The following is a 24,856-nucleotide window of genomic DNA, read 5'->3' as shown; positions in this document are numbered from 1 at the left end:
TTTGCAGATGTGTGCAATATAAACATGTCCTTGTTATGTTGATCCAAAACATTCAGGGTATAATTACACTTCCTGCAGAACATATTTGTTAATGCTAATTGCTTGCATATGAACATATTTTTAAGTGGCAGGGTTGGGAAATTCATTCTGTCAGCAGAGACAATAAGAATGCTTTAACAATATTTACCATCATGTACTCATTCTCTAAAACCAAATATCCCTGTTGAGGAGTGATGTACCTATTTTGATGGGCACACCTGAGCCCTCTTTAATGTTTCCTGTTTAATCTGAAGTCCACAAGGTCAAGCGCTTTTGTTGCCTCGCTCTGCCTTGTTTTCCTGTGTTTTGTTAGTACGTGTGCGAGTGTGTTGAAATGATTTGTATAAGCGTGCCGGAGTTCCTTGTCACACATACAATACAGTGAGGGGGGGCTGGTTCATGTTGAAGGTGAATGCAATCATAAAGTGTGATCCCTCACCTCTATTGTACACACATACACACACATATACATACTCCACTCCCTCATCCCCTGACCGCTGATGCTTAGCTTTGACAGTGTGTGTAGGTGTGTGTCAGAGCGAAGGACAACACCATCAGTCTGCAAGATGCAGCCAGCAACCATCCACCCTCACACTCCCACATGCTCACACAAACTATTTTTTTTTCTCATTTCCAACCTGAAGGCCAGCGTCGTAACAAACACAGCACAAACCGCACACTTCTTCTACAAGGTCAGCCTGGTGGGCTCTGTGTTTATGTCCCACCATGTCCTTTGTCAGAGCTTTAAACATACCATAACTTCTTTTTATGTACATAACCCTCACATACATGTCCATTTCTCTTTCATCTCCAGGAGCACAACATCCCAGTGGACATGGGCTACGCTGTGGCCCCTCACCACTCAGGCGTCTACCCAGTTCACCTGCAGCTGTACAAGGCTTGGAGACGTGTGTGGAACATCCAGGTCACAAGCACTGAGGAATACCCCCACCTCAAACCTGCACGCTACCGCAAGGGCTTCATCCACAACAACATCATGGTGAGGAGATGATGCTGTTAATCACATGTGAAAAGCCTGTGGGGGTGCACACACACACATGCAAATGTGCTTCTCCACACATGCACATCCTTCAATGCCCTTTGATCAATTGACATGTTTCTGCACAGACTTGAAAACTGCTGGTTGCAAAGTAGTCTGTCATATTTATATATTGTTAAACATGTTAACAGAACTTGTCCTCACTCCATTATATGCACAGTAATCTTTATCATAATCAGCATAGTCAGACTAACTTGTTTTACTGAAGTTGCTAACACTAAGGACAAGCTAATTTTATTGGTCATTTAGTTGGAACAACTTCACAAAATTAAGTAAATACAGCTACATTTTAAGTAAATGTAACAATTAGATATAACTTTTTTATTGCAGTCAATTTCCTACATTTAAAAAAAAAAGATAAACTTGTTAGATTGTACAGTGCATCTTCATTATTACCAACTGGGTATTCATTATTAAACAGCTTTTATTTTATTTTATTTTTTTGTTTAGCTGAATGCCAAAAAAAATCTAATTTCAAAATATATTATGCAAACAATCATCCACATTACTTTTTAATATTTTTCTTGACTGTTAAAAAAAAATCTCCTTTTTTAATGCTTTTTGGGGCTAGATTAGCTAATACTTTGACAGCTGGTGGTCGTAGGTATCCCCAGATAGGTGTGTGTGTGTTGTCTGACAGAGGTGAGTCAGATTAGCCAGATAAATGTCATGAATTTCACAACAATTCCTGTAAGTTACCATATGCTTTTCTTACAGTTACACAAACTCTCAAAGCATGTTGGTGGAAAAAACAGCTTATTTCGTCTGACTAAAATTAAAACCATAAATTGTAAATTGTCAGAATAACTAAATCAACACTTTAATGCAGAATAATTTAGTCACAAGAAAAGTCTGTTTGGATTCTTTTATCTCACTTTGATAAACAGTTTTTATCTGCCGTCTCTTCGCTCAAATAAGTGTTTGCTGAATAGTAAATTGTGTGCTGATTGTTTCTTGCGGTCTTAAACAGAAAATCAATGATGCTGTGCGTGGTGTGTAACCTCTGCGCGTGTGCAAGCGTATGTGTGTGCGTGCGTACAATATATATTCTTTGACCTCGTCTCACCACAGCTCTATGTTGATTCAATATTTAATGGTTTCCCAAGGAGGCTGAAGGGGTTAGCTTTTCTGTGTGTAGGAGTCTGTGTGCATTTGTATGTTTGTATATGTGCAAGATGTGTACCATAGAGTAAGGATCTAGTAATGAGAGCATTTTACACTTTCATGCCCCGATAAATAATTCATCAGTCACTGTTTGAGACAGCAGTAGAATAAAACTCCTGTCGCCCATTCCACCTAGGCAAGTTTGTCCCTCCCTCTGTCTCTCATCCTCCTCCTCCTCCTCCTCCTCCTCTTCATTCACTTGTCAGTCAGGCTCTTTGTCAGTGTGCACAACTGCTCCCTTATTGACAAAAGAACCAATCACATCTGACACCAAAATTACCAGTCCATGTTGTTCTGCCGTATTCGGCTCTTGAGCAAACAATTTGAACCGACAGCAATGTCAATTTCCTAATCAGTCCTACGAGTCTGCTTTTATTTCTTGACATCTTGTCACAGCGTCATAAAAGACAGCCACTTAATGCTACAGCCTTTCAATACAATAACAAGGCGACACTTTGACAGGCTATAATGTGCTATTATACATTATCAATAGTGAGGTATTGAAAAGCATCAGTGAATCACTGAGTTAGATAACAAGCCATTGAACGAAAATACATATTCAACACAATGCATCACAAAGAAAGACAGAAAACAGGAGAAGCAAACTGGCAGAAAATTTAAAAAAAATCTTATTTTTGTTTTGTACAAGATGAAAACAAGCTTTTTGAAGAGAAACTGAGGAGGAAGTAGAGGCTGAAATCAAATTAAATCCCCAGCAAAAATTACTCTCAAGCTTACCATCGACCCCAATGATGGATGCAGCACTTCTCTGAACATTGCTTTTAAAACTTTTGTTCTTATTGTCTTTCAAACAAAACTCCAGACAGTAGTTTTTATTGGCCGGAATAAACTTTTTGTTGATAATTTTGTCCGTGCACAAAAACACACTGGTAGGGAAGTGAGGACACATGCAAGAATTATAACCTACAGAGTGAGATTCAGCGTTGCAATGTTTAGTAAGGAGATCATGTGTAACACCGTTCGGTACAGTCGACTATTATTTATTTCTCTGAGGAAAATATTATGATAAAATGACCTCTAGGAAGCACAGCTGGATCTCAGGTCTATGAATTAGAATTAGCTACCACTGGTGGTCCCAGAGGAATCTAGTATAATGTATTTTCATTCACTCTCAACTCCAACAGTGTCCCTCAAAACAACAGCAGATGGAGTTACATTTCTCCATTTGTGTGTTTTCTTGTCTGTCACAGTCTGTCTAATGTGTCCTGATGCCTTCAGGACTTTTGGGGAAAAAAAAATACTAAGTTTCTGTAAATGACTCATTTAAGTTGCCTAGATTAGTTTGCATGTCTGTTTTCACTTGTTCGATTTATATTTGAGAATATTGTGTTGTCTTGATTTTGGGTGTCTGTTTACTTTGTTTTTCCCCCTTCCTGTGTTCCTGTGCTGCCCTTCCCTCATTTGCCAGCCTACTCACACCTGCCCTGCAGCAGCCTCATTAGTTCTCCCCAGCCAATCAGCTCCCTGCCTGTTCTCCTACCTAATCACCTTAATTCACCTCACCTGGGCTTCTCCGCCTCTTTCTCCAACTGCACTTGATCCCCTCGTCAGACTAGTTTGTATTTAAGTGCTGGTGTTCAGTTCAGTTTTTCTTGGATGCTAGGTTTTGTTGTGGGATAATTAGATTGTGTTTTTCCTGATCAAACCTTGTATAGCGTTCTGTTTGAGTTCCTGTTGCCTGCAGTCTCCTGCGTTTGGGTCCACCTGCCCAACAACAAAACACTTGAAAGTGTCAAGCATCCTCATTTTTTTGTGTGTGTGAGTAAACTTCAACACTAAGTTTTAAGCAAGGGTGACCCAAAAGTGCACGGACCCCCACACACACACACACACACACACACAAAATTCTCTACAATTCTATAAGAACAAAGCAAACACCATTTACTGATGAAAATCGTGTGATTGAAAGCTACATAACAGCAACTCGAAGGACCTTGAGGTGACATTGCTCTGTCAAATTCCTTTTACCAAACATTGCAAATACTCAGTATTAGTGGCCATTGTTAAATATAATAAGACAGTGGAGCAATGTGAAAGCAGTGGGAAATAGTGAAGCACTCTATAACACTGCATGCTGCACTGACTAAACAGCGAAGGCATAAGAGAAAACAAACTTGAAACTCAGCTCATGGATGCCAAACATTTTTCCGTGAGGCAGTGTGTTTTGTGGTTTGTGTTTGTACCTGCATGCAGGATTTAAATTTTAAATAATTTCACCATAAACCGACTGAAGAGCTTTTGGATTCCGATAATCCAGCCAGCCCCCTGACCTCTCGTAAAGTTACCGCGGCACATCACTCACAACCTTCCCACTTTCCTCACCTTTCACATTTCTTCACTTCCAATTTTTCTTGCAATTTCCGTCTATTAATCTCTTTCCCCTCTGCCCCTTGCTCCATCTTTGTTTGCTCCGAGGAGGACAGGAAGTTTCTCTTAAGGCTGTAAAATTGGTGTTTGTGTGTCTCTGTCAGCAGATTGAGAGCCACCCACTGGACCCACAGTATCAGAACAAATCAGACTGAGATATGGGTTTGTGCTCTGTGTGTGTGTGTGTGTGTGTGTGTGTGTGTGTGTGTGTGTGTGTGTGTGTGTGTGTGTGTGTGTGTGTGTGTGTGTGTGTGTGTGTGTGTGTGCGCACACACACTCACAAACATGCATACTTGTGTGTGTGTGTGTGTGTGTGTATTTCTTTTTAAAATGTACTATATCAGTTTGAGCTATAGCTCTGTGGATAATTGGTTTGGTGAAATAGTGCTGAGTGTCTGTGGCTCTGGTGGCCTTCTCTCTCTCTCTCTCTCTCTCTCTCTCTCTCTCTCTCTCGTGTGTGTGTGAGAGAGTGTGAACCAGTCTGCAGTGTTTTATAGATAAACCAATATCTGCTCTTCCAGCCTTTACTCTCTATTTCACATTGAGAAGTGCTCCACAAGGAGTTCACAATAAAGACCTTCTTCCTCTCTTCTCTTCATTGAAGTCATTTAATGACCAAATGAAAGGGAGATTCATTCATCTGCTGATAAACACTTGATCCAGCACTCTTAGCCTTTTTTGCTTGTTTTGTGAACATTATTTAAGTTTATTGAATATTTACACCTGTCAAAATATATTGTCAAATCTTTGACATGTTAATATTGCAGTTGAAGTAATGTTTTGACACTCCCTGGTAATTCTGATATGGGAATATAAAGCAAAAAGATATTTAATGTTGTGTCAATATCTCATTGTGGATGAATAAATTCTTGCAGTCTCTTTTAAAACCTCGTTCAACTACTGATTTTTAGATTTACCAGTAGCAATCGAGAGAATCTGAAAAATTGACATGTGCTGCCGGCTTTCAATGATGAAGGCACGAGTATGTAACTCGGTGGTGTTTTGTGGCCAAGGGTGCACAGTGCACCTGCTCAAGGTGGGATTTAAAGTAATCCATTATTATCTCCTTCCGCTTTGGTAAACAACGAGTCACCAAAATACCAAACAGGTGTAGGTGAGGGGATAAAACTGAACAGTGCCCCAGGAACACTTAACTTCACCAGTGCAATTCATGCACTTGCAGGAAAATGAAGTGTCTCTACAGCTGTAGTGAAGTCATCTCAGCTGGACAGGTCCTCAGGACTCATGGCTCTAACACAGCAGCAAATGGTGTGTCCTTGGAGAATCCTAATTTGACTCTTATAAACCTTTTTCACAGCAGACATCTTGACTTGTCATTACAGGGAAGGCACAGCTGGAACTAATAAAATTTAATGATGGCTCCTTTCTAAAGCTGAGCAAAGCTGAGCAACTTGACTTGATTTCTTTCAAAAACATGGGAAGGAGGCAATGAGCCCCCCAAAAAAGAAGCAAAAAAGGAAATGAAAATTACTTAAATTTAAAAAACAAAACAAGAAAACAAATCAAACTCACAACCAAATAAGACCTGAAAAAATGCTTAATAATAATGATAATTTGGTATAATAGACTTAAGTATATCATTATGACAATTATAAATATAGGACATTTTTCTCGAACTTAAAAAAAATAATAACAGTCAAATCTACTTATTTCTTTCAGTCTGTGAAACATTTCTTGATGAGTTGCTCATTGCCTTTTCAAATGTTTTTAAAAGAAACCAAACCAATGTGCTTAGGGCTCAAAGGTTCAAATACTTGTGAAGCAGTCTGAATGTAGCAGAAGAAAACTGATATAGATCCAGGTTTCGGAGGGTTCAAGAAGTATTTCAGGGCTGGAAAGACTGTCATTTCATATAACTAGGCTGTCCATGCAGTAGAAAGATGAAAGAAATTAGTGTTATATAACCAGAGAAAAACAAGAAAAATGGCTGTGGTGTTTGCTTTAGCTCAAGAGTAAGGAAGCCTACAACTACCAGAATGCACTGCAAAGCACCGTAAACACTCCTGCTCGTTGACGATGTTATACAAACTTGGCTGTTTATCCCGGCCCCCCTCTCACTTGCATCTTTCACGGCGGTATGATATGCACTGGGCATGCTCTTTCTCCACAGTAAATGTTATAGCAGCTGGCTGGTAACAAACAGTCTCGTAATATATTTTATTAGTGAGCTAAAATATGTTTCTGAAAACATTTGAAGCAAGAAAACTGCAATGCAGTGACAGAATCTTGGCTTATATTTTATCAATCTGCTTAATTTTACTGTACAATACAGGAAACAGTGTGGCGCCCACTTCCTATTAACAGCTGAACAGGGCATCAAAATATGCCTCGGAAGACATGAAAGGTGAGAAATAGGCAATGCAGTGACAGACTATTTATATGTGATACATTTTACAGTTTGATCTGAATTTGAGAAAGAGAGAGGGGCTGTGTCAGTGAGCCAACCTGCACAGTGTAAGAGATCTCAAACCCTTAAATGGAAGAGAGTCATTATTTCTGTTATTAATTACACCTGTGCTTTAATCTTATGACAAATTAAAATGCCAGCTGTGAAAAAAAGTGTCTATTATACCCTGTAAGAAAGTGACTTAAACCATCTGTAGAGTTGGCACCTGTGCTTCTCCACTGGGACAGTTACCATTACCATATGCTGGATGACACAACACATCAGAATATCCCTGACCCTGCTCTGCCGTCTGCTTTTCATATTTAGAAACTGCCATGTAGACAAGATTGACTCTATAGCTGTACATTTCATCCGCACACCTGTCATCTCTGATGCTGCTAGCTGAATTATTTTTTGTTATTTGAAGTCATCTTTGTACCTGGTTTGTTTGTACTTTTGGCCTTGAAATGGGTGAGTGATCAGCACTTTAAAAAAAAACCTCACACAGAGCTGGCAGTTTTAGTTTCCTGTTTAATCTCGAATCATTGTATCACAGTGGTTTCGTTATGCCATTTAAAGGGGAACTTCAAAGCGTGTTTACAGGTCTTAGGGAGTACTACAGCATGTGTGGAACAAGTTGTAGAAAGCCTTTTGTGGCTCCAGCAGGACTTAAACCAAATCTTATAAATGCAGCAGAGCTCTTTAAATTATGTCACACGAAGACTACAAGGTTGGAGATGAAAAAAAAAATAATTAGAGGGTGTGGAGTCACAACGATGTAAGCTGACCAGACCTCCAGTCCACTTCTTAGGCTATCTCTGATTGAGCTGCTGCTAGCATGACACACACAGCAACATGTCCAAAGATAGAAGTTGGACAGTGCTGTGTGAAGAACCGATTTAATGAGACACTAATAAGACGGAGGTGCCAATAAACAGTATATTACTACAGCTGTCACTCCTGTAGATGTGCGGGGAAGCCATATTGTGGTGAGGTTCCTCTGACTTTCGAAGTTGGAAATCCAACTTTAGTGGGTGTTCTTGTTAAAATTACAGACTGGAAACCTGGAAATTCCAACTTCTCATTGCAAATGGAACTCACCACCATTAAAACAAGTTGAAAAAGCAAAGTATTTGCAATACCAGTTCTGTCCAGGTCAGCCGTCGTTGGCAATACCAGTTGATAACAACACATAACACTGCATTTTTGCGCATACAGATACTGCAGTAACATGCCCACTGATAGAAGTTGGAAAGGAATGTGCATGGCTGATATAATGAGACACAAATATAACAGAAGTGTTAGTAAACATGGGGATTCCTCTGACTTCCAAAGTTGAAAATCCACCTTTAGGGGGCATTTCAGTTGAAATATTCAACTTGTAACTAAAAAATTTCGACTTTCCAGTGGAAATGGAACGCACCATCTAACTGTTGGCATGTAGACTCCAAGTTTTCAGTTCAGAGCTTTTATTGTCCCTCAAGGGGAAATTTGATCTGTAGTTGGCAGTACAAAAAAAAATTAAAAATACAGTAAACAGGCACATTGGACATCATAGCAGCACACAACCAAACTTGATTAAAAGCATTCCTGATCACTAAAGTTAAAGTAAAAGTATCAGTGAAGATCAATTAAAAGTGTCAATAAAAGGACTGATCACAGTCAACCAGTTAAAAAGTAATTAAAATACAGACATGTCTATAAAAGCAGTGATCACAGTCATTTCCAATCATTAAAAGTTTTAAAGTGCCACAAAAACGGTGCACTTAAGAATTTGGCATGTTAATTACATTGATTGTACATGGAACAAAAGAAAATGTATACCTTTATACCTTGTCAAAAAGAATGTGCAAAATTAAAACAGGTGATATCTCTTGTTCTGCTGCATCAATTTGGATTCATCATGAGACCGATGCAATGTTGTTTTGACATAGATATTATCATTATTGCCAGCTGATAATAGTTTGCTTGGTTAACTGTTATCACGTGCTGTTTGTTCAGTTGCACTTCCTGTGTGAACTGAAGATATGAACAATATTAACAACTCCTCCCTTATGTGTTTGTGCGTATGTGTGTTAGGTGCTGCCCCGCCAGACGTGTGGCTTGTTTACTCACACCATCTACTATAAGGAATACCCTGGTGGACCTAAAGAACTGGACAAAAGCATCCGTGGGGGAGAGCTGTTTCTCACCGTGCTCCTCAACCCAGTGAGTCAGACAAACACACAGTCATGCATGCAAACAGATATAGGGAGTGAGAAACAGCGAGGCCTGTTACTTTCTATTTTGATTTTTGCACCTTAAAGAGGCACCAACTGGGTTTCCCGCTCTCGCTGTAAAGGTAACTTCCTCTCTGTCTGATTCATTCTTTTTCATTTGTGTGTGTGTGTGTGTGTGTGTGTGTGTGTGTGTGTGTGTGTGTGTGTGTGTGTTAGTGTGACTGTGTGCTTGCATGTGTGTGTATGTGTGTGTGTGCATGTGTCTCTTTTCCTGTCAGGGGCTGCTTCTCACTGTGGAGCTGTGTTCATCTCCCCACTTTAAATTGGGTCACACCACAGGGGGAGTTGCTGTCACACATTCACACACACACATACACACATCCTCCCCATCTCGTTTACCCCTGCTGTGTATGTCAGCTCAACTCGATTCTGCTTTGAATTAGGGAACAGAATTAGGTTTTGGTGGCCGTTGAAATGCCCGCGCATATGCTCACAGCACATGCATGCACACATTTAAAGGTAGAAATTCCCAGGAATTATCTCCAAACAATCTCTCTCTCTGATAAAAAACGCACACGTGCACACTCACAAACACACACAGAGACGCTCGTAGACCAGCAGTAGGCTGTATTGAAGTGTCAGGTAGGGGAGTGCTGAACTAGAGGAGCTGTCAGAACTCTGCGAACATCACAGAGTCAAGAGCAGCTTTGCACAACAACCCAATCTAGTCCTTTCTTCTTTCTCTGCTCCACTTTGTCTTGGTCTGTCTTTATTTTTGTTTTTCTTTCTTCTTTTTTCTGACACCCTTCTTTTGTTTCTTAGTGTCTTTCTTTTGTCTTCCATTCCTTACTAGTTTATTTATTCAAATTCCTCTCTTGTGCTGTCTGTCTTCTGTGTCTCTGCATGTCAGCGCACCCTTGTTTCTTCTTTTGAGCACAATGTTTTCACCATCTTAAAATGGTAATGATGCTTGGCAGAAGTACTGTATAAGCTTGTTGTTCTACTGTCAATTGACAGTTGGTATAACAAAACAGTTAATTGCTTAATTTTGCTGCCCCTAACTTCTGTGTATCAGGTCCCTTTGGTGAAAAAAAGCTTTTGGTACAAATTAGGTGAACTGTTTTACATTTCCTCCAGCAGGGACAATGTTTTCTAATAATAGACAAGGAACTAGGTGGTTGGCATGAAATTAAAAACTACAGGAAGCACTAGTTTGGTTTTTCTGTTCGAGAATAGAGCTGGATCAGTTTCCAGTTTTGCCGATCCGGTCCCATTTGCAGCTTAAACTGGATTTATTGTATGCAAAATGACTGAACCTAAATTTGTCATTATGACACATTCTTGCAAATTGAGAAGTATCCTACATCAGCAACTTGGGCCAACTTTTAAAGCATTAGTAATAAGGAAAATTACAAAGTAATTAAAATAATATTATGACTGTTTATAAAAGGACTGACACCACCTGGTGTCTGACAGGCCATGAGTTGATTCTGAAGTCGTTTTTTTGCAGTGCTTTAGGCTTAAGAATCCGACGCCGGACCTCATCAGCTGAGGATGTGGTTTGACAGAACCACTCGCAGAGTTATTATACTTTACAGGATTGCAATCGCCAGGGAGCTGAGAGTTTCTGGTGAATGACCATCCCGACCTGATTCAACGGTGAAATGATTTGTATGAACACAATGAGTCAGTGGTAAAAGACCACAGCCATATAGTCACCTAGCCCCCTTAAAATCATTCTCATGGTCATTTTGAAACACTATGAAATGTGACAAATAACTGTGGCGTTTCAGGCTCTGTCATTAGTTTAAGTATCACAAGTCAACGTGGCTAAACAAACCTTGAAGAACATCAGTAGTTTAGCTTTGGATTGAAGATATGAGAAGTAAAGACTTCCTGGAGTACCTTGTTAAAAGGAAATGCCAAGGGCACTATAAACTATAAAGGTTGTTTTTTTTTCTTTTACTGGAGATTTAACAGGAAGTACATTAAAAGATGTCAGAATCTTTAGAGGCATAGAAGCATGCAGTCCGTAAAAATTACTCACATGGCTAGTTTGATTGGAATAAAATGATGGACTTGCTCTTATAAAATGTACATCAGGGCACCCCGGTAGCTCAACTGGTAGAGCGTGTTACCCATGTACTAAAAGGCAGACTCCTCAGCAGAGGGCTGGGCTCCATCCTTTTCTGTCTATTTTCAGCTATAGTAAAGGATATAAAAGCCCCAAAATATAATCTTTAAAAAAAAGTACATTATCAGTCAGCTGAATTTTGGTTGCTAAAATCACCAGAAAAGACCCTTAGATGATAAACTTGAGATTGAAAAAAATATATATACGCAGTCCAAATATTCAAACACTGACAAGCCAAACCTACTTGAACTTTAACTAGTTAATGAAAACATCTTTTATGAAGGACGGCAAACACATTACACTAATTATGATACAGTGACATCTTTCCTGCGCAATGCCCCAGCAGACAATGCAGGGCTGATGATAATGGTGATGGCGATAATGATGGTCCAGGTAATGATAACACTAAACTGATACATTGTGGGTTTTAAGTGCAGCTATTTTAATTTAAAGTTTAGAGTTGCTCATTATAATTGCAATAGTGTAAAAGAGCATTATTTGACAATGATGATAAACTGTATTTTATGGACAAAGTTTTACTAACTGGGTTAAAAAATGCAGTTAAAAACACATGGCAAAATTAAAAAAATACTGTAGAGCTAAAATATGAATAAACCAAATTCTATATTACATTGCATTTCTATAGTATATTAGACAACATTACAATATTACAGTATATTAAAATAATTTGAAAAAGTATAACAAAACAGAACAATATGACTGTATAAGAGCATGGTTTGTAATAATATAGTATTAGTTTGCAATATATAGTAAACCCTATATGTTTTCCTCCACTAAAATGCCCCAGTTTCCTAACCGTATGCCAGGCACAGGTAGAAGCAGTTGTTCAAAATGTTTAGCTCATTATAGTGTCTTCATTATATTTTAGTTGTGACTGAGCTGTGTATTCCTGATGTGTTGATTAGTGTGTGAAACATTTCTATAGATTATTTGTGTCTGTGTGTGTGTGTGTGTGTGTGTGTCTGTGTGTCTGTGTGTAAAGGTGTGTCTGTTAATAGAAAGAACAAAGGACCGAACATTTTTTTCACATCACCAATGATGTCATCTCAGTATGAGCTCACAAACTAACAGGGATGCCTCTGCAGGCTCACTGTCTCCCTTTCTGTCCCTCTCTGTCTCTTACACACACACACACACACACTAACACTAACACTCATATATATTACATAAGGGTTTGAAATTCTTCCTGAAAGCCAGAAACACAGAGGCTAATTACATTTTTTTCTCTCTGTTTCCACAATCTTTTGTCCTTCTCTCTCTCACTTCCTCCCTCTCTTAATCAGTGTAATAAGAGATGAAACTCTCCTCTTGTTATAACTCTAAATGAAGAGACCTACTCTGCCATGACGCGCGCTCACACACACATGCTCACACAAACATAAAGACTGATGATTTATTTTTGCTTCTCCCCACTATGTTTCCATTTGCAGAAGCAGAACGCTTTCATTAGTGTGTGCACTTTGCTCGCATAATCAATAGTGTTCTGTAGCTCACTGCTTTAGTCCCCGGGGGGTTTCCTATTGTTTGATGATCTGCACATTGGTAACATTGTCACTTCCCATTCAGTGACTTTAAATCACATTTTAGCCTGTGGTGACAGTTCACTGCTGACAGACACCGGCATATTGGATGTGTGTGTGTGCATGTGCATTTACTGTGCTTGTACATGTACTGTATGTGTGCACAAATGCGTGTGTATGTGTCTATGTGCATTTGGATACTTTTGCATCATTCGGGGCTGCATCAGCGATCATTGAGCTCCCCGTCTCGCATAAGCTCGACAATCGATTGGACGACCTAGACTCTGCAAACAGCCAATAGGGCACAAGTCATTCCCCGATAAATGGCCAGAGAGATGGTGAGAGAGAGGGAGGATGGAGTGAAAGAGAGGAGGGGGGTAGACAGGGAGAGCAGGGTGAGAAGGTGGCAGACAGATTGAGATTTAACTTTCAGGTCACGGCATCTTGTGTCACTTGAGAATCCAGACACATACAGAGAGGAAGTGATGCACATACAGACACACACACGCACACACACACACACACACACACACACACCAGTGCATATGTATGTGTGTCACCACCCAAGTATCTGTGTATGTGTATGTTTGTATAAGTGTGTGTATAGCTGACATAAGCAGAGCTGTAGACATATATCAGGGCTGACATTTAGCGCTTAGCTCTGCCACTAAGCTTATTAGCCAAACACCAAATATCAGCACAATCTCCCTCCCTCTTCGCCCCTCTTTTTTTATCAAGCACCCCCATCTCCACCCTACCCCCTCTCAGCCATCTTTTTTTTTCTCCATCTTTTTTTTCTCATTTTCGACCGGTTCATGTTGAGTTTCCTCTCACATGTAAATCTGTCCACACTTTTTTGGGGGGGTCTGATTTCCACTCCTTCCTTCCCTTTCTCTGTAGTCCTGCTGATTGCTTCTGAAAGCTTTGGCAGCTCATCAACACATACACACACACTCTCCGTCACATGCACACACACACACACAATACGCTACAATCTAAACAGGAGGACAAATTACAAACTTAGAATAAAGTGGTCAAAGATGGCAGAATGGAAAGGGCCAGAAGATGTTGACTGGAGCAGGCAGAATAAATTGAATCGAAGTCATTTGCTGTTTTGACGTTCAGCTTTCAATTATCTACTGATGAGACAGAGACAGCGAGATGGACTGTGAGAAAGAGAGCCATACACTGCAAGAGCAAGAAGGGGAGAGAGGACGATGGTAGTGAAGGGGAGAGAATGAAACCGGGAAGGGGGAGGGAGGGGTATCGGCTTCTTTTTAGTAGCAATAACAATTCAATCTGGGAGAAATGTATGTGGAACTAAGTGCTCTGTAATGGGAAACAGGCTGCTACAGCTACACATTGAAGGAGAGACAGACAGGGATCGAGACAGCGGTATAGGCAAGAGGCAAAAGGACAGATAGATAGAAATAGACAGAAAAATCCCCCTTCAACCGTTGGCCAGTAAAACAAGTAATTTCTTCAAAAATGCAATCATGTCAGAGCGGATTGAAGCATGTCAAAAACTCAAATACATGACTGGTGTTCTTTTAATCTTCCCAGACATGGCATTTGTGTGTGTTTGTGTGTCTGTGTGTTCTTGTGGATTTTGAAGAACATCGCTTCCATGTTGGACTGACATGCTTCATCAGAGCATCTAGGTCAGCATAAGATCCGAGAGAGGAAAGAAGTAGAGAGAGAGAGCAAAAAAAATACATAAAGTGACTTTTTGGAGCAGAGTGAGTGAGAGCAAGACATTAAAAGGATGAGAGAAGAGGGAGGAAATGAAGCTGCGTAGGAGCAATGAGAGGAGAAGACAAGGGACAAAGATTAAAAGGGGGAAGCTGCAGGGTTGGGTTTATTTCTCTCATTTTCTTTTTTTTCACGCTTTTCTCCCAGTCCAGCTCCAAGTATGATTTGAGCCCAATTCTGGTGTTAAATTATTAGCACTGTATTCTTTATTAAAGGCACATAGGGGACTCAAAGCAATCCAATATTCAGGAAATGAGACGTGGCACCAGATGCAGAGAAAAGGTTTATACGGTTCAGTTAATTGAATTCTTACCCACGGTGAGTTCTTCCACCAAAAGGCTTGCACTGTCGGGAGATTAACACTCTCTCAAGTGGCTTTTTTTTGTTGTTTTTTTTAATTCAGACTCACCTGCCAAGGTTACTCTCTCTGTCTTTTCTTTGTTGCCCCCACCTCTCTGTACTTTTTTCTGTCCTTTTTTTTCTGGAGCTCTCCAATTACAAACACAAATCATCTTCTTTCTCTCCCTTTTGTTTAATTTGGCAGCCAGTGCTTAAGCTCCATAATGAATGTTTCCATGTTCAATAATGCTGAGCTTTTCCCCTCTCCCTTTCTCTCTCTCTCTGTGTCATGCACACACACATACAGTACACTCCGTCCCCGTACAGCCTCGGCCAGATATCATAGGGTATTGAGTGGTTTGAAGGGAACATAAATCACTTTTTGATCACCTTGCCTGCTTTCAAAACAAGCACAAAACAACACAAAAAGGGAAAGGCGCTTTATAGCCTCTTATTTACTCAGGTCAGATTTGTCTGTATCCGTTCAAAACCTTTTCATTTATAACACTCACATCCTCTTTTTTCAGGGATGTACCAATTTATCATCCGAATACCTGTATCAGGTGATATTCGCCTTGACTGCCATCAGTTTATGGGCAACATTCACCAATGGCAGTGGCCAATGTTTTTCTGTTGTGTCAAATCAGTTTAGAACAGGTTCAAAAGCACAGCTCGAGACTTACTAGGCCTCGCTGGGATAATAAAACACATGTTTTGGAAAAACATAGATCTTCCCTAGGATGCCACTGGACACAATGAAATCATGACTGACGTGTCAGCAGACATGCCTGTGATTTTTCCCTGATACATCATAAATAACAAATCTGTTGAAATCAGCTGCAGGAAAACTAGTTAACGCATCAATTTCTCCTTCAAACAAGTGTATTTTTTCAAGTTAAGTTAATGTTTATACATTTCAGATTACATTGAACACATCTTGAGAAGGTTAAAATGTACCCGTGTCCAACACTAATTTTTATGGAGTTATAATGTCACCTCAGTTAGCTGTTAGCTCTGACCTCCAACTGCTTACAATCACATGAGGTTATATTATGATACTTTTAGGCTCTATTCAGTAAAAATGAGTACTGAGCATGAGTAGACTATAGTGTTCTCATGATGTGTTCAATGTAATCTTGAAAAAATTTACTTTTTTGTAAGAAAATTAAAAGACAGTTGATTAAGGGAGATTTTTTATCTTTAATGATATACAGAGTAACAAGGTTTTTAAGCTGTTTTTAAGCTGTTTTTTTATGTGAAATTCATAAAAAAGGTGTTTAATAAATTTGTGTTATTAAATTTACACACATTCAAAGGTAGTGTAATGAAGGGCTTAAAATCCTGTAAATTTCTTTGTTTCCCTAGCACAAAACAAGCAATAAATTACACAAAAATACATAAAGAAATAAGCAACAACATCAACAAACATTGGTAATGGCTATCAGCCAAATTTTCATTTTAAACATCAGCCCAGAATTTCACAATCAGTGCATCCCTACCTTTATCCTTCCCCTCAACCACTGCAGCATGCTGTGAGGAAATACTCCTTCACAATCCCAAATGTGAATAGATGTTTCCGTTGAGATGCTGTCAAATTCAATTTGGCACTTTTTTTAAGAGCAATGCTCAAAGTTCTCCATGCGTGCTTAAAAGAGGGAGGTTTTCTGGTTTTTGACTTTACGAGTCATTGCAGAGCAGGAGCAAGCAAACATTTCCCACTGGTTTGTGCTCCTGGTTGAGTGCTTGGTGATGCCTTTTTGGCAGTGGTTCCACATTGTTGCCCCAACATCAACCAGATTGATATGAAGCAGGCTGCTTGGTTTGCTTAGAGTGAGCACGAGATTAGGAGGCGGTGGCAGATGCATGCAATTGCACCGGCATACACAAATGCATAAACAATTACGCTGACACTCACACACATACACACACACATGAAAAATGACTCTGACATGCATACCCTTGCTCCTCTCTGTTCTTTCTCTGTCACATTCTTTGTCACAAAGACACACACAAGTAGCCACACAACATGTCTGGTCCCTCTTTCTCCCTCCCACAGTCTCGCTCTCTGTCTCCCCCCCCCACACACACACACACACACACACACACACACATCAGTATTCGAGGGCGATCAGTATTCTGAACAGCTTTCCAGGTCGGCCGGACGCTGATCCATCAAACCTCGACACTGTGTCGCTTTGTATCTGCGGCAACCTTCAGCGTTAAAGAGGAGCGGCGACAGTCCTCTGTTACCAGGAAATTCACTGTGTACGCTCGTGTGTGTCTTTTTCAATGTATGTGTGTGTTCACACTCATGGACATTCTCCCAAATACACTGACACACAATCACTCATGCACACACAGGGACACACACACATGCTCACAACCACCAAATAATTCATATCTTAATGGCTGATGTTACCGTTTCACCCAGACACTTCACGTTCCCCAGCTCCCTCCAATCACAAAAGAAGTGTGTGTGTGTGTGTGTGTGTGTGTGTGTGTGTGTGTGTGTGTGTGTGTGTGTGTGTGTGTGTGTGTGTGTGCATTTGTCTGTAGCAGCTATCTTAGCTTGTCTCTTTGATCAGCCTATAAAAGCACTGAGGCGTGGACAGATAGCCTGGACCAACACACTATCGCTCCTTCACTCCCTCTGAGTCTCTCCTGCTCTCTCACACACATTAACCGCCGCGAACACACACCGACACACTCGAAAACACTTTCCCCGTGTGTAGCTGCATCTCTCCCATCACCCAGTGGCTATGAGAAGTATTGTGCTGCCTCCTCGGCTTTATCTATCAGGAGTGGTGAATACATCAGTTTCGCTTTATCTGTTTTCCACCCCTTTATACTTGAAACTGTATTGTACTGAAAGTTAATGTATAATCTTACATAACAAAAGTGAGTGTGTCTCTTTGCAAAGTGATAGCAAATATTGATACCCACCAGACAGCTGCACTGTTAGTGACTTTAAAACCATCACACACTGAGAAATAATCTGTTTGCTTTCCACTGCAGTCACAACAGTAATTAGATTTACTGCGCTGCCTCAGTTTTTCACAAACATGGGAACTTGGGAAATGAGATTTTGACTTTATCACAATTTGGCACAATCCAATAAGTATGTATTTCCTTCTCTCCATTTGTTTCCCTTTTCCGCCGTAACCCCCCCACTCTGTCTTTGTTTCACCACTCTAGATCAGTATATTCATGACCCACCTGTCTAACTATGGCAACGATCGACTGGGTCTTTACACGTTTGTCCACCTGGCCTCCTTCCTTCGCTCATGGACCAACCTGAGACTTCACACGCTCCCACCTCTGCAGCTTGCACACAAGTACTTCCAGCTCTTTCCAGAACAAAGGAACCCTCTCTGGCAGGTATGTCTGCATGGGTATTTGCCCACATGTATGACCTTGTGTGTTTCTGCACCCATTTGTAAATTTTACTGTGCATTTCTGTCTTAAGATATTCTTATTATTCTCACTGTTGTATGAGAATTCAATTACATTGTTTGAGATGTTTGATATTGAAAGTTAGTCCCATATTAATTTGTATTGTATGATGAGTTAGTTTTCACTGCTACATTTGTCACAAAAGGAGATTTGAGCTTTGAGGTGGGACATGGTGCTATTAAACCTTTTTTTAACCAGGTGAAGAAACATAGAGATTTAATTTAATACTGGATTTGTACTGTATAAAGCATAGACTGTAAAAATAATGGACAAAGCGACCGTGACTTCATCCATTGGTTCGTGGACTGCCGTTTTGAAGCTTTAAGCTATCACCTTCTTGTGATTTTTGAGCCATATGTGGCCATATTTGGATGCAAGAGGTGGATCTGTCTGAGAAGACGAGGACATTATCAGCAGACAGCCTGTCACTCAAAGCAGCCTGCCCTTAATTATGCTTAAATTTAAGCCTTAATAAAATGTAAATGGAAGAGTTATGTAAATATTCACCCCATAAAGTTGTCATGAATGTTGAAATTCGCTATAGAAACCAAAAACATTTTTTGTACCAGGCTGTAAACATTTTCATTTCACTATAAATTTGGGCATTTTAACATGGGAGTCTAATTTTTGGCACTTCCATGTTGGATTTATTTTTCAGCCCAGGAGGTTGCCGCTTGGTATAAACTCATGATTAAGTTCATAGTGTATAATCTGCAGTTAGATGGCAATCGGCACGCTCCCAGTGTGGAGAAGCAGACAGGAGTACCAGTGCACAGAAGCTAAGCAGCACTGCTGTGGATGCCACATTAGTTTGGTTTCAAAAGTCACATGATAACACTATCACCAGCAGTGTTAACGAGTAACTGCATGTGTCCTGTGAAATAAAACCACTGTTTTTGTCAAAAGAGTCTGGTAGCTGTGGTTAGAAGCAAGTGCAAAACATAATTTAGCCTCCCAAAAATAGGACCATCTAAAGAAGAATCAATATGAGATTAAGTGTATGCTATAGAAAGGCTATTTTGCAGCTTTACCTTGCCATCAGACAGCCCTTTCTCATGGGAAACTGAAACCATTATCTATGCTCTCTTTAAAGCAAACCGACTCCATTAAGAAAAACAGTAATTTTACCTCACAGTACGCAAGGAGTTGCTGGTCTGTTGATGACTTGATTGTTTAGTTTGTTTGTTATTGTGTGACTTTCAGAATCAAATTTATGTGGCATCCACAGCAGTGCATGGGTTCATATGTAGCACTGACATTGTGCAAATTGTGCAGGTACAAATGGTTTTAGAGGGGCTTGGGCTATAGCATTTTGAGGCTAAAACATTGGACCAAAATTTGATATTTCGGATTTGAATACATCAGGAACAGCATTGGGGAGTAAATAGTTACATGTAACAGAATAGATGTAATTGTAATCCCTTAATTACTGAGAATAAGTGTGTTCTTAAATTACAGTTACTAATCAAAATGTTGGTTATTACCAAGGAGTTACTGATGAAAAATATTTTCAGTAAAAAGTTTATATGTTGAATAAAACATTCATCTGGTTGCTCTACATCTGTTTGCTGTACAGGAATGCCTTCTTTTGGCATATATTTAGATAACACAGGTCAGCAAAGCTGTTGAGACAAATTTGAGTGCTGCATTTATATATATATATATATATATATATATATATATAGGTCTTTTCAGCTTTATTGCCCTGAACAAAACATTTGTAAGAAAAGTTGTCAGAAATAAATTAAACATAATAAGTTTCATTACTTTGATGAAGTAATTAAAATAGGTACACAACTTATTACATTTTTAACAGGGTAAATAGTAATGTGTAACCTAAGTAACCTTGCAACACTGATCAGAAACACGACATGAAAGCTATTGAATCATATAAAAACCTCAAACAATAATGCTAATAAAAATAATAACAGTGACGCTGCCCTTAAACAGGTATTTACTCTTACTTATTGTGGAGAAAAAAAGTGGTTTGTTTTTAATTTTAATTTTATTTTTGAAAACTAAGGTCTGAGAATTTAATTGTAAAGATGTTTCAGTTAGTTTCCATTTATTTATTTATTTTTAACTTTCTGTTTGAAAAGCAGCATTATTGCTCTTTCTTATATGATTTTATACTATCTTGTAAGCCCTTGCTGTCTGTGTATCGTTTGTGCAAAGCCAATAAACAAAAAAGTCATTCTATTTGGTAAATCCTCCATGTACTGGAAGTCTTGGCATGTATGTTTTTGAATGCATTATAAGTGCATCATTACTTTAACCTCTAATCCTTTGTCTGCGCCTCTTTAGAACCCATGTGATGACAAGCGACATAAAGACATCTGGTCTAAAGAAAAAACCTGTGACAGGTTACCCAAGTTCATGGTCATAGGCCCTCAGAAAACAGGTGAGCTGCACACAAACACAAACTCAGATATGCACACACAACAGAGAGACTCCCTCTGTGTGCCCAGGTGTCTAGATCCTCAACATCACAGCCCATTCATCTAATCCCCCAAGCTACTTTGGCCCTGTCAGAGCGAGACAAAGGAGGAGGCTCTTACCTCCTTTCTTCCACCCACATACTATCTACTTTAGATGCATAGAGATACAGTACTGAGCTACCACCCGCTCCTTTTCTGACTTTCTTTCTGTGGAAAAAAAAGAGTGTTAAAAATCTGTATACGCTACTTGGATCCGAAGTGTGATTTCAGGAATTCTAATTGCTGGTGTTTGATGTGAGAGGTGATGAGGTCCAGTAATGCTGCCAATTAACCAGGTGATAATTAACTAAACGGGACGAGGGGTCACCATAGCAACATTATCAGCCGCAACAACAACTACAGTACAATAAATTCTCATTTAATCACAGGGTATATATATGACTCGCATGTCAGAGATGTTAGAGCAAATAAGAAACAGGGTGAGGGGGGAGGTGGAACAGGATGCGTGGGAATAAGTGTTAGGGGACTGGGGTGAAAAGAGAGCTGCTGAGGGTGAGACAGAGGGCATGACCAGAGCCCCAGTGCTGATTGGTGTCAAATGGTTTTGAATCATTTGATGGGGAGGCCTGTGATCATTACAGACACATACACACATGCAGGCACACACAAACACACACACACACACACACACACACACACACACACACACACACACACACAGTGTATTCTGAACGAGATATAAATCTTGTGGATGGGAGAAAAATCATCCAGTATGGATCAGTGGATGACAGCTCTCTCTCTCACACACACACACACACACACACACACACACACACACACACACACACACACACACACACACACACACTGCTCTCTGCTGAGCTGAATTAACGAGCCAGTTATGAATTATGCCCTTTCTTCCAGGAACGACAGCACTTTATCTCTTCCTACTCATGCATCCCTCCATCTCCAGTAACTTTCCCAGTCCAAAGACTTATGAGGAGGTCCAGTTCTTCAACACCAATAACTACCACAAAGGAATCGACTGGTGAGAATACAAACACCTATCTTTCATTCCCTCTTTGTGCCTTTTTATTACTTAAAACTTGAGGTGAAAAGAAAGATTATAAACAACCTCTTCACATTTTGCAAGGTTGTTGAAGACCGTAATGTTTAATTGCAGACTTCAATTATACATTAAGCAGTTCAAAACAGTTCAAAAACATCCTCAAAATGATCTTTTAAGCCTGCAAACATAAGCCAACAGACATATGGCTGCCTAAATTGACCCATAAATGGGTTACTTAGCTGACAGAGACACAGCTGGTGCAGTCTCCGAAGTCATCCAGAAAAGACTTAACTCTGGAAATTTGTCATTTAACACTGTTCAAATTATATTGTCAAGTTCATTTAATGTTTGTTGTCTAAGCACAGATTAAGGCCATAACTTTGTGACTGTTATTTGACTTTGAAAAAGTGTATAAAAATGTACACTCTGGGTGACTGAGTTTGCAGTAATGTCGTAGCGCTTGTGCATGCAGCATGCGATCATTAGTGAGTGCATGTTTATTTGAATTTCCTCTGAATTCCGTGCATCTGTTGCCTCAGGTACATGGAGTTTTTCCCCGTGCCCTCAAATGTTAGCACGGACTTCCTTTTTGAGAAGAGCGCCAACTACTTCCCCTCAGAGGAGTCCCCAAAGCGAGCTGCTGCCCTGCTGCCCAAGGCCAAGATCATCACCCTGCTCATCAACCCCTCTGACAGGGCCTACAGCTGGTATCAGGTACGTACACAAACACACAAAATGTATTAGATGCCACCGGCTGGCGGCACGTGTTATTTTTAACTCTCTACATCACATGACATGCTTCATCTCTGTACTGAGTTTAATTGCATTCTGTATCCAAGATTGTGTTTAGTGTCTGGTTTCTGTCTGTGAGTATGGAGTTAATGAGCCTGATTTATCTATACGTCTCAGTGTTGGAAATGTCACCAGATCCTGAAATCTTCTGTTTAAGTCTGTTTGATTAATGATACATGAATGTCAACAATGTGCCTGCTCAAATGTTATGTCATTGTCGACAATAAAAAAAAATGGTCTTTTGTGCAAAGTCGTGAATATATTAGTTGATGTTTTAGAGGAACTGATGAGGTACAAGTGGGCTCTTTAAAACTTATGTAGCTGCATCTGCTAACCTTCCCAGCATCAAAGAGCCCATGAGGACCACGCAGCCCTGCGGTTCACCTTCTATGATGTCATCAGTGCAAGACCGGGAGCACCGGCTGAACTGCGCTCTCTGCAGAACCGCTGTCTCATTCCTGGGCTCTACTCGTCACACCTAGAGAGGTGGCTCACTTACTACCCTGCTAACCAGGTATGCACAGATACAGATGGACTCTGGAATATCAAACACATACATAGATCATGCAGTGTGTTTTGTGTTAGCTGGGTTTTGGTTTTGTAAGGTGATTTGTTGTTCACCACTTTGAAGAAAGGGGATGAAAAATAAGATTTTTTTTGACTTTTTGAGTTTGAGTTTTTTGAGATAGTAGCTATACATTAAAAATGTCTTTATTTTTCAGTTTAGATGAAAACTACATTGATTAATGCTTTGTACATTTCCTGCAGAAATTAGAAGAAATACTTCACACAAATAGTAAATTAATATAATACATCCAGGGTTGAACCCAATGCTTTGAACATTCATGCCACATTATCTGCCCAAGCTTCAGTTAACGGACACGGACACGGACATTTCTTACTGAAGCTTTGATGCCCAAAAACTGGTATTCAGGACAGCCCTAATTGCATTTGCTTTCAGAGTCCCTTTTTCCAATGGTTGTGGTTGTCATTAAAGTGCATCAAGTTACACTAAATAGCTTCCTATGTGCTTTTACTTTTACTTAAATGACTTGTAGTGCACTAAGTAGTTATGGAGTGTTACAGTATGAATGTATCTGTGTGAAGGTGATGATCATCGACGGCCATCAGCTGAGAACTGACCCTGCAGCAGTGATGGATGAAGTCCAGAAGTTCCTGGGAGTCACTCCTCACTTCAACTACTCCCAGGCCCTTACGTAAGTATCTTTTACTTTCTTTCTTCAGTCTTATTCTTTCCTGGCATCCTTGGGTAAGGGCACCTCTCACCTGGCATGTACCATGATGGAAATAATAGCATGGATTCAAGCTGTAAAGACTCAAAACCCAAATCTGCGAGAAGCCTGACATCTACTGGTGAACAGTGGGGCGCTAAACTGCCCATATCCTATGTGCCAATGTTTGGTGCCAGGTGGTGTCATTCTCTGAAGACTACAGATGACAGAGACGGTGACATCACCTGGCACCAGAGATCAGCCAATAGCAGATGGTCAGTTTGATGCTTGCTTTGAGCTACTACATTTCTGCCTTGATTTAGGTTTGGACTATTGTCAGCATTTGGAAGAAAGAAAAAAGTAGTTTTCGATCCTAACAGAGAGAGCCAAGAGGATATGGATTGAAGACCAGAAATGATGAGACAAAAAAGAGAAAAGAAATCATCAAGGAATTTGTTGCTTTTAAGTATAGAGGACATGGCAGAAATTCATGGCAAACTAAGAAAACAAAGTTATGAAAAGGAGTAATATGTTAGTGTCAACAAATGTAGTAGGTAATTTGGGGTAACGCCTAACTGTTATTGATATACTTTTATTATTCTAATTGCAGGGAATCAATTGTAGACACTTGAATCTCCTGACACTTGTATTTTAGGCATCAACATCTGATTACTTGCTTGCACACATCTAAAGATGATTAATTATATACACCTAAACACACAATTTTGTTTGAGCAATTAAAAAAAATTATATCTATTGTTGCCAAAAGACAATCAAGTGGGGAAGTCTCAGCCCCATGAGCTGCTGGCCTTGGACTAAATCCCAAAAG

At 39.9% G+C, this 24,856-nt stretch overlaps 1 protein-coding gene across 6 annotated transcripts in view; it reads left to right on the top strand.

The window, feature by feature from the left end:
* Positions 1-24,856, top strand: part of ndst3 (N-deacetylase/N-sulfotransferase (heparan glucosaminyl) 3) — a 111,426-nt gene that overhangs the window by 77,546 nt on the left and 9,024 nt on the right. For all 6 annotated transcript variants that reach the window (XM_088075984.1, XM_088075986.1, XM_088075985.1 and 3 more), the window contains 8 exons: positions 854-1,039; positions 9,138-9,266; positions 18,239-18,421; positions 20,801-20,897; positions 21,859-21,982; positions 22,543-22,717; positions 23,139-23,309; positions 23,903-24,012. In XM_088075984.1, coding sequence (XP_087932110.1) covers positions 854-1,039; positions 9,138-9,266; positions 18,239-18,421; positions 20,801-20,897; positions 21,859-21,982; positions 22,543-22,717; positions 23,139-23,309; positions 23,903-24,012 — 1,175 coding nt within the window. The remainder of the gene's footprint in view (positions 1-853; positions 1,040-9,137; positions 9,267-18,238; positions 18,422-20,800; positions 20,898-21,858; positions 21,983-22,542; positions 22,718-23,138; positions 23,310-23,902; positions 24,013-24,856) is intronic.

The sequence above is a fragment of the Plectropomus leopardus genome, chromosome 3 (genome assembly GCF_026936395.1).
Source record: "Plectropomus leopardus strain MGB_pleo_1.0 chromosome 3, ASM2693639v1, whole genome shotgun sequence".
Taxonomy (NCBI): domain Eukaryota; kingdom Metazoa; phylum Chordata; class Actinopteri; order Perciformes; family Serranidae; genus Plectropomus; species Plectropomus leopardus.
The sequence above is the reverse complement of the archived record's forward strand: the minus strand, read 5'-3'. Positions and strand labels throughout refer to the sequence as shown.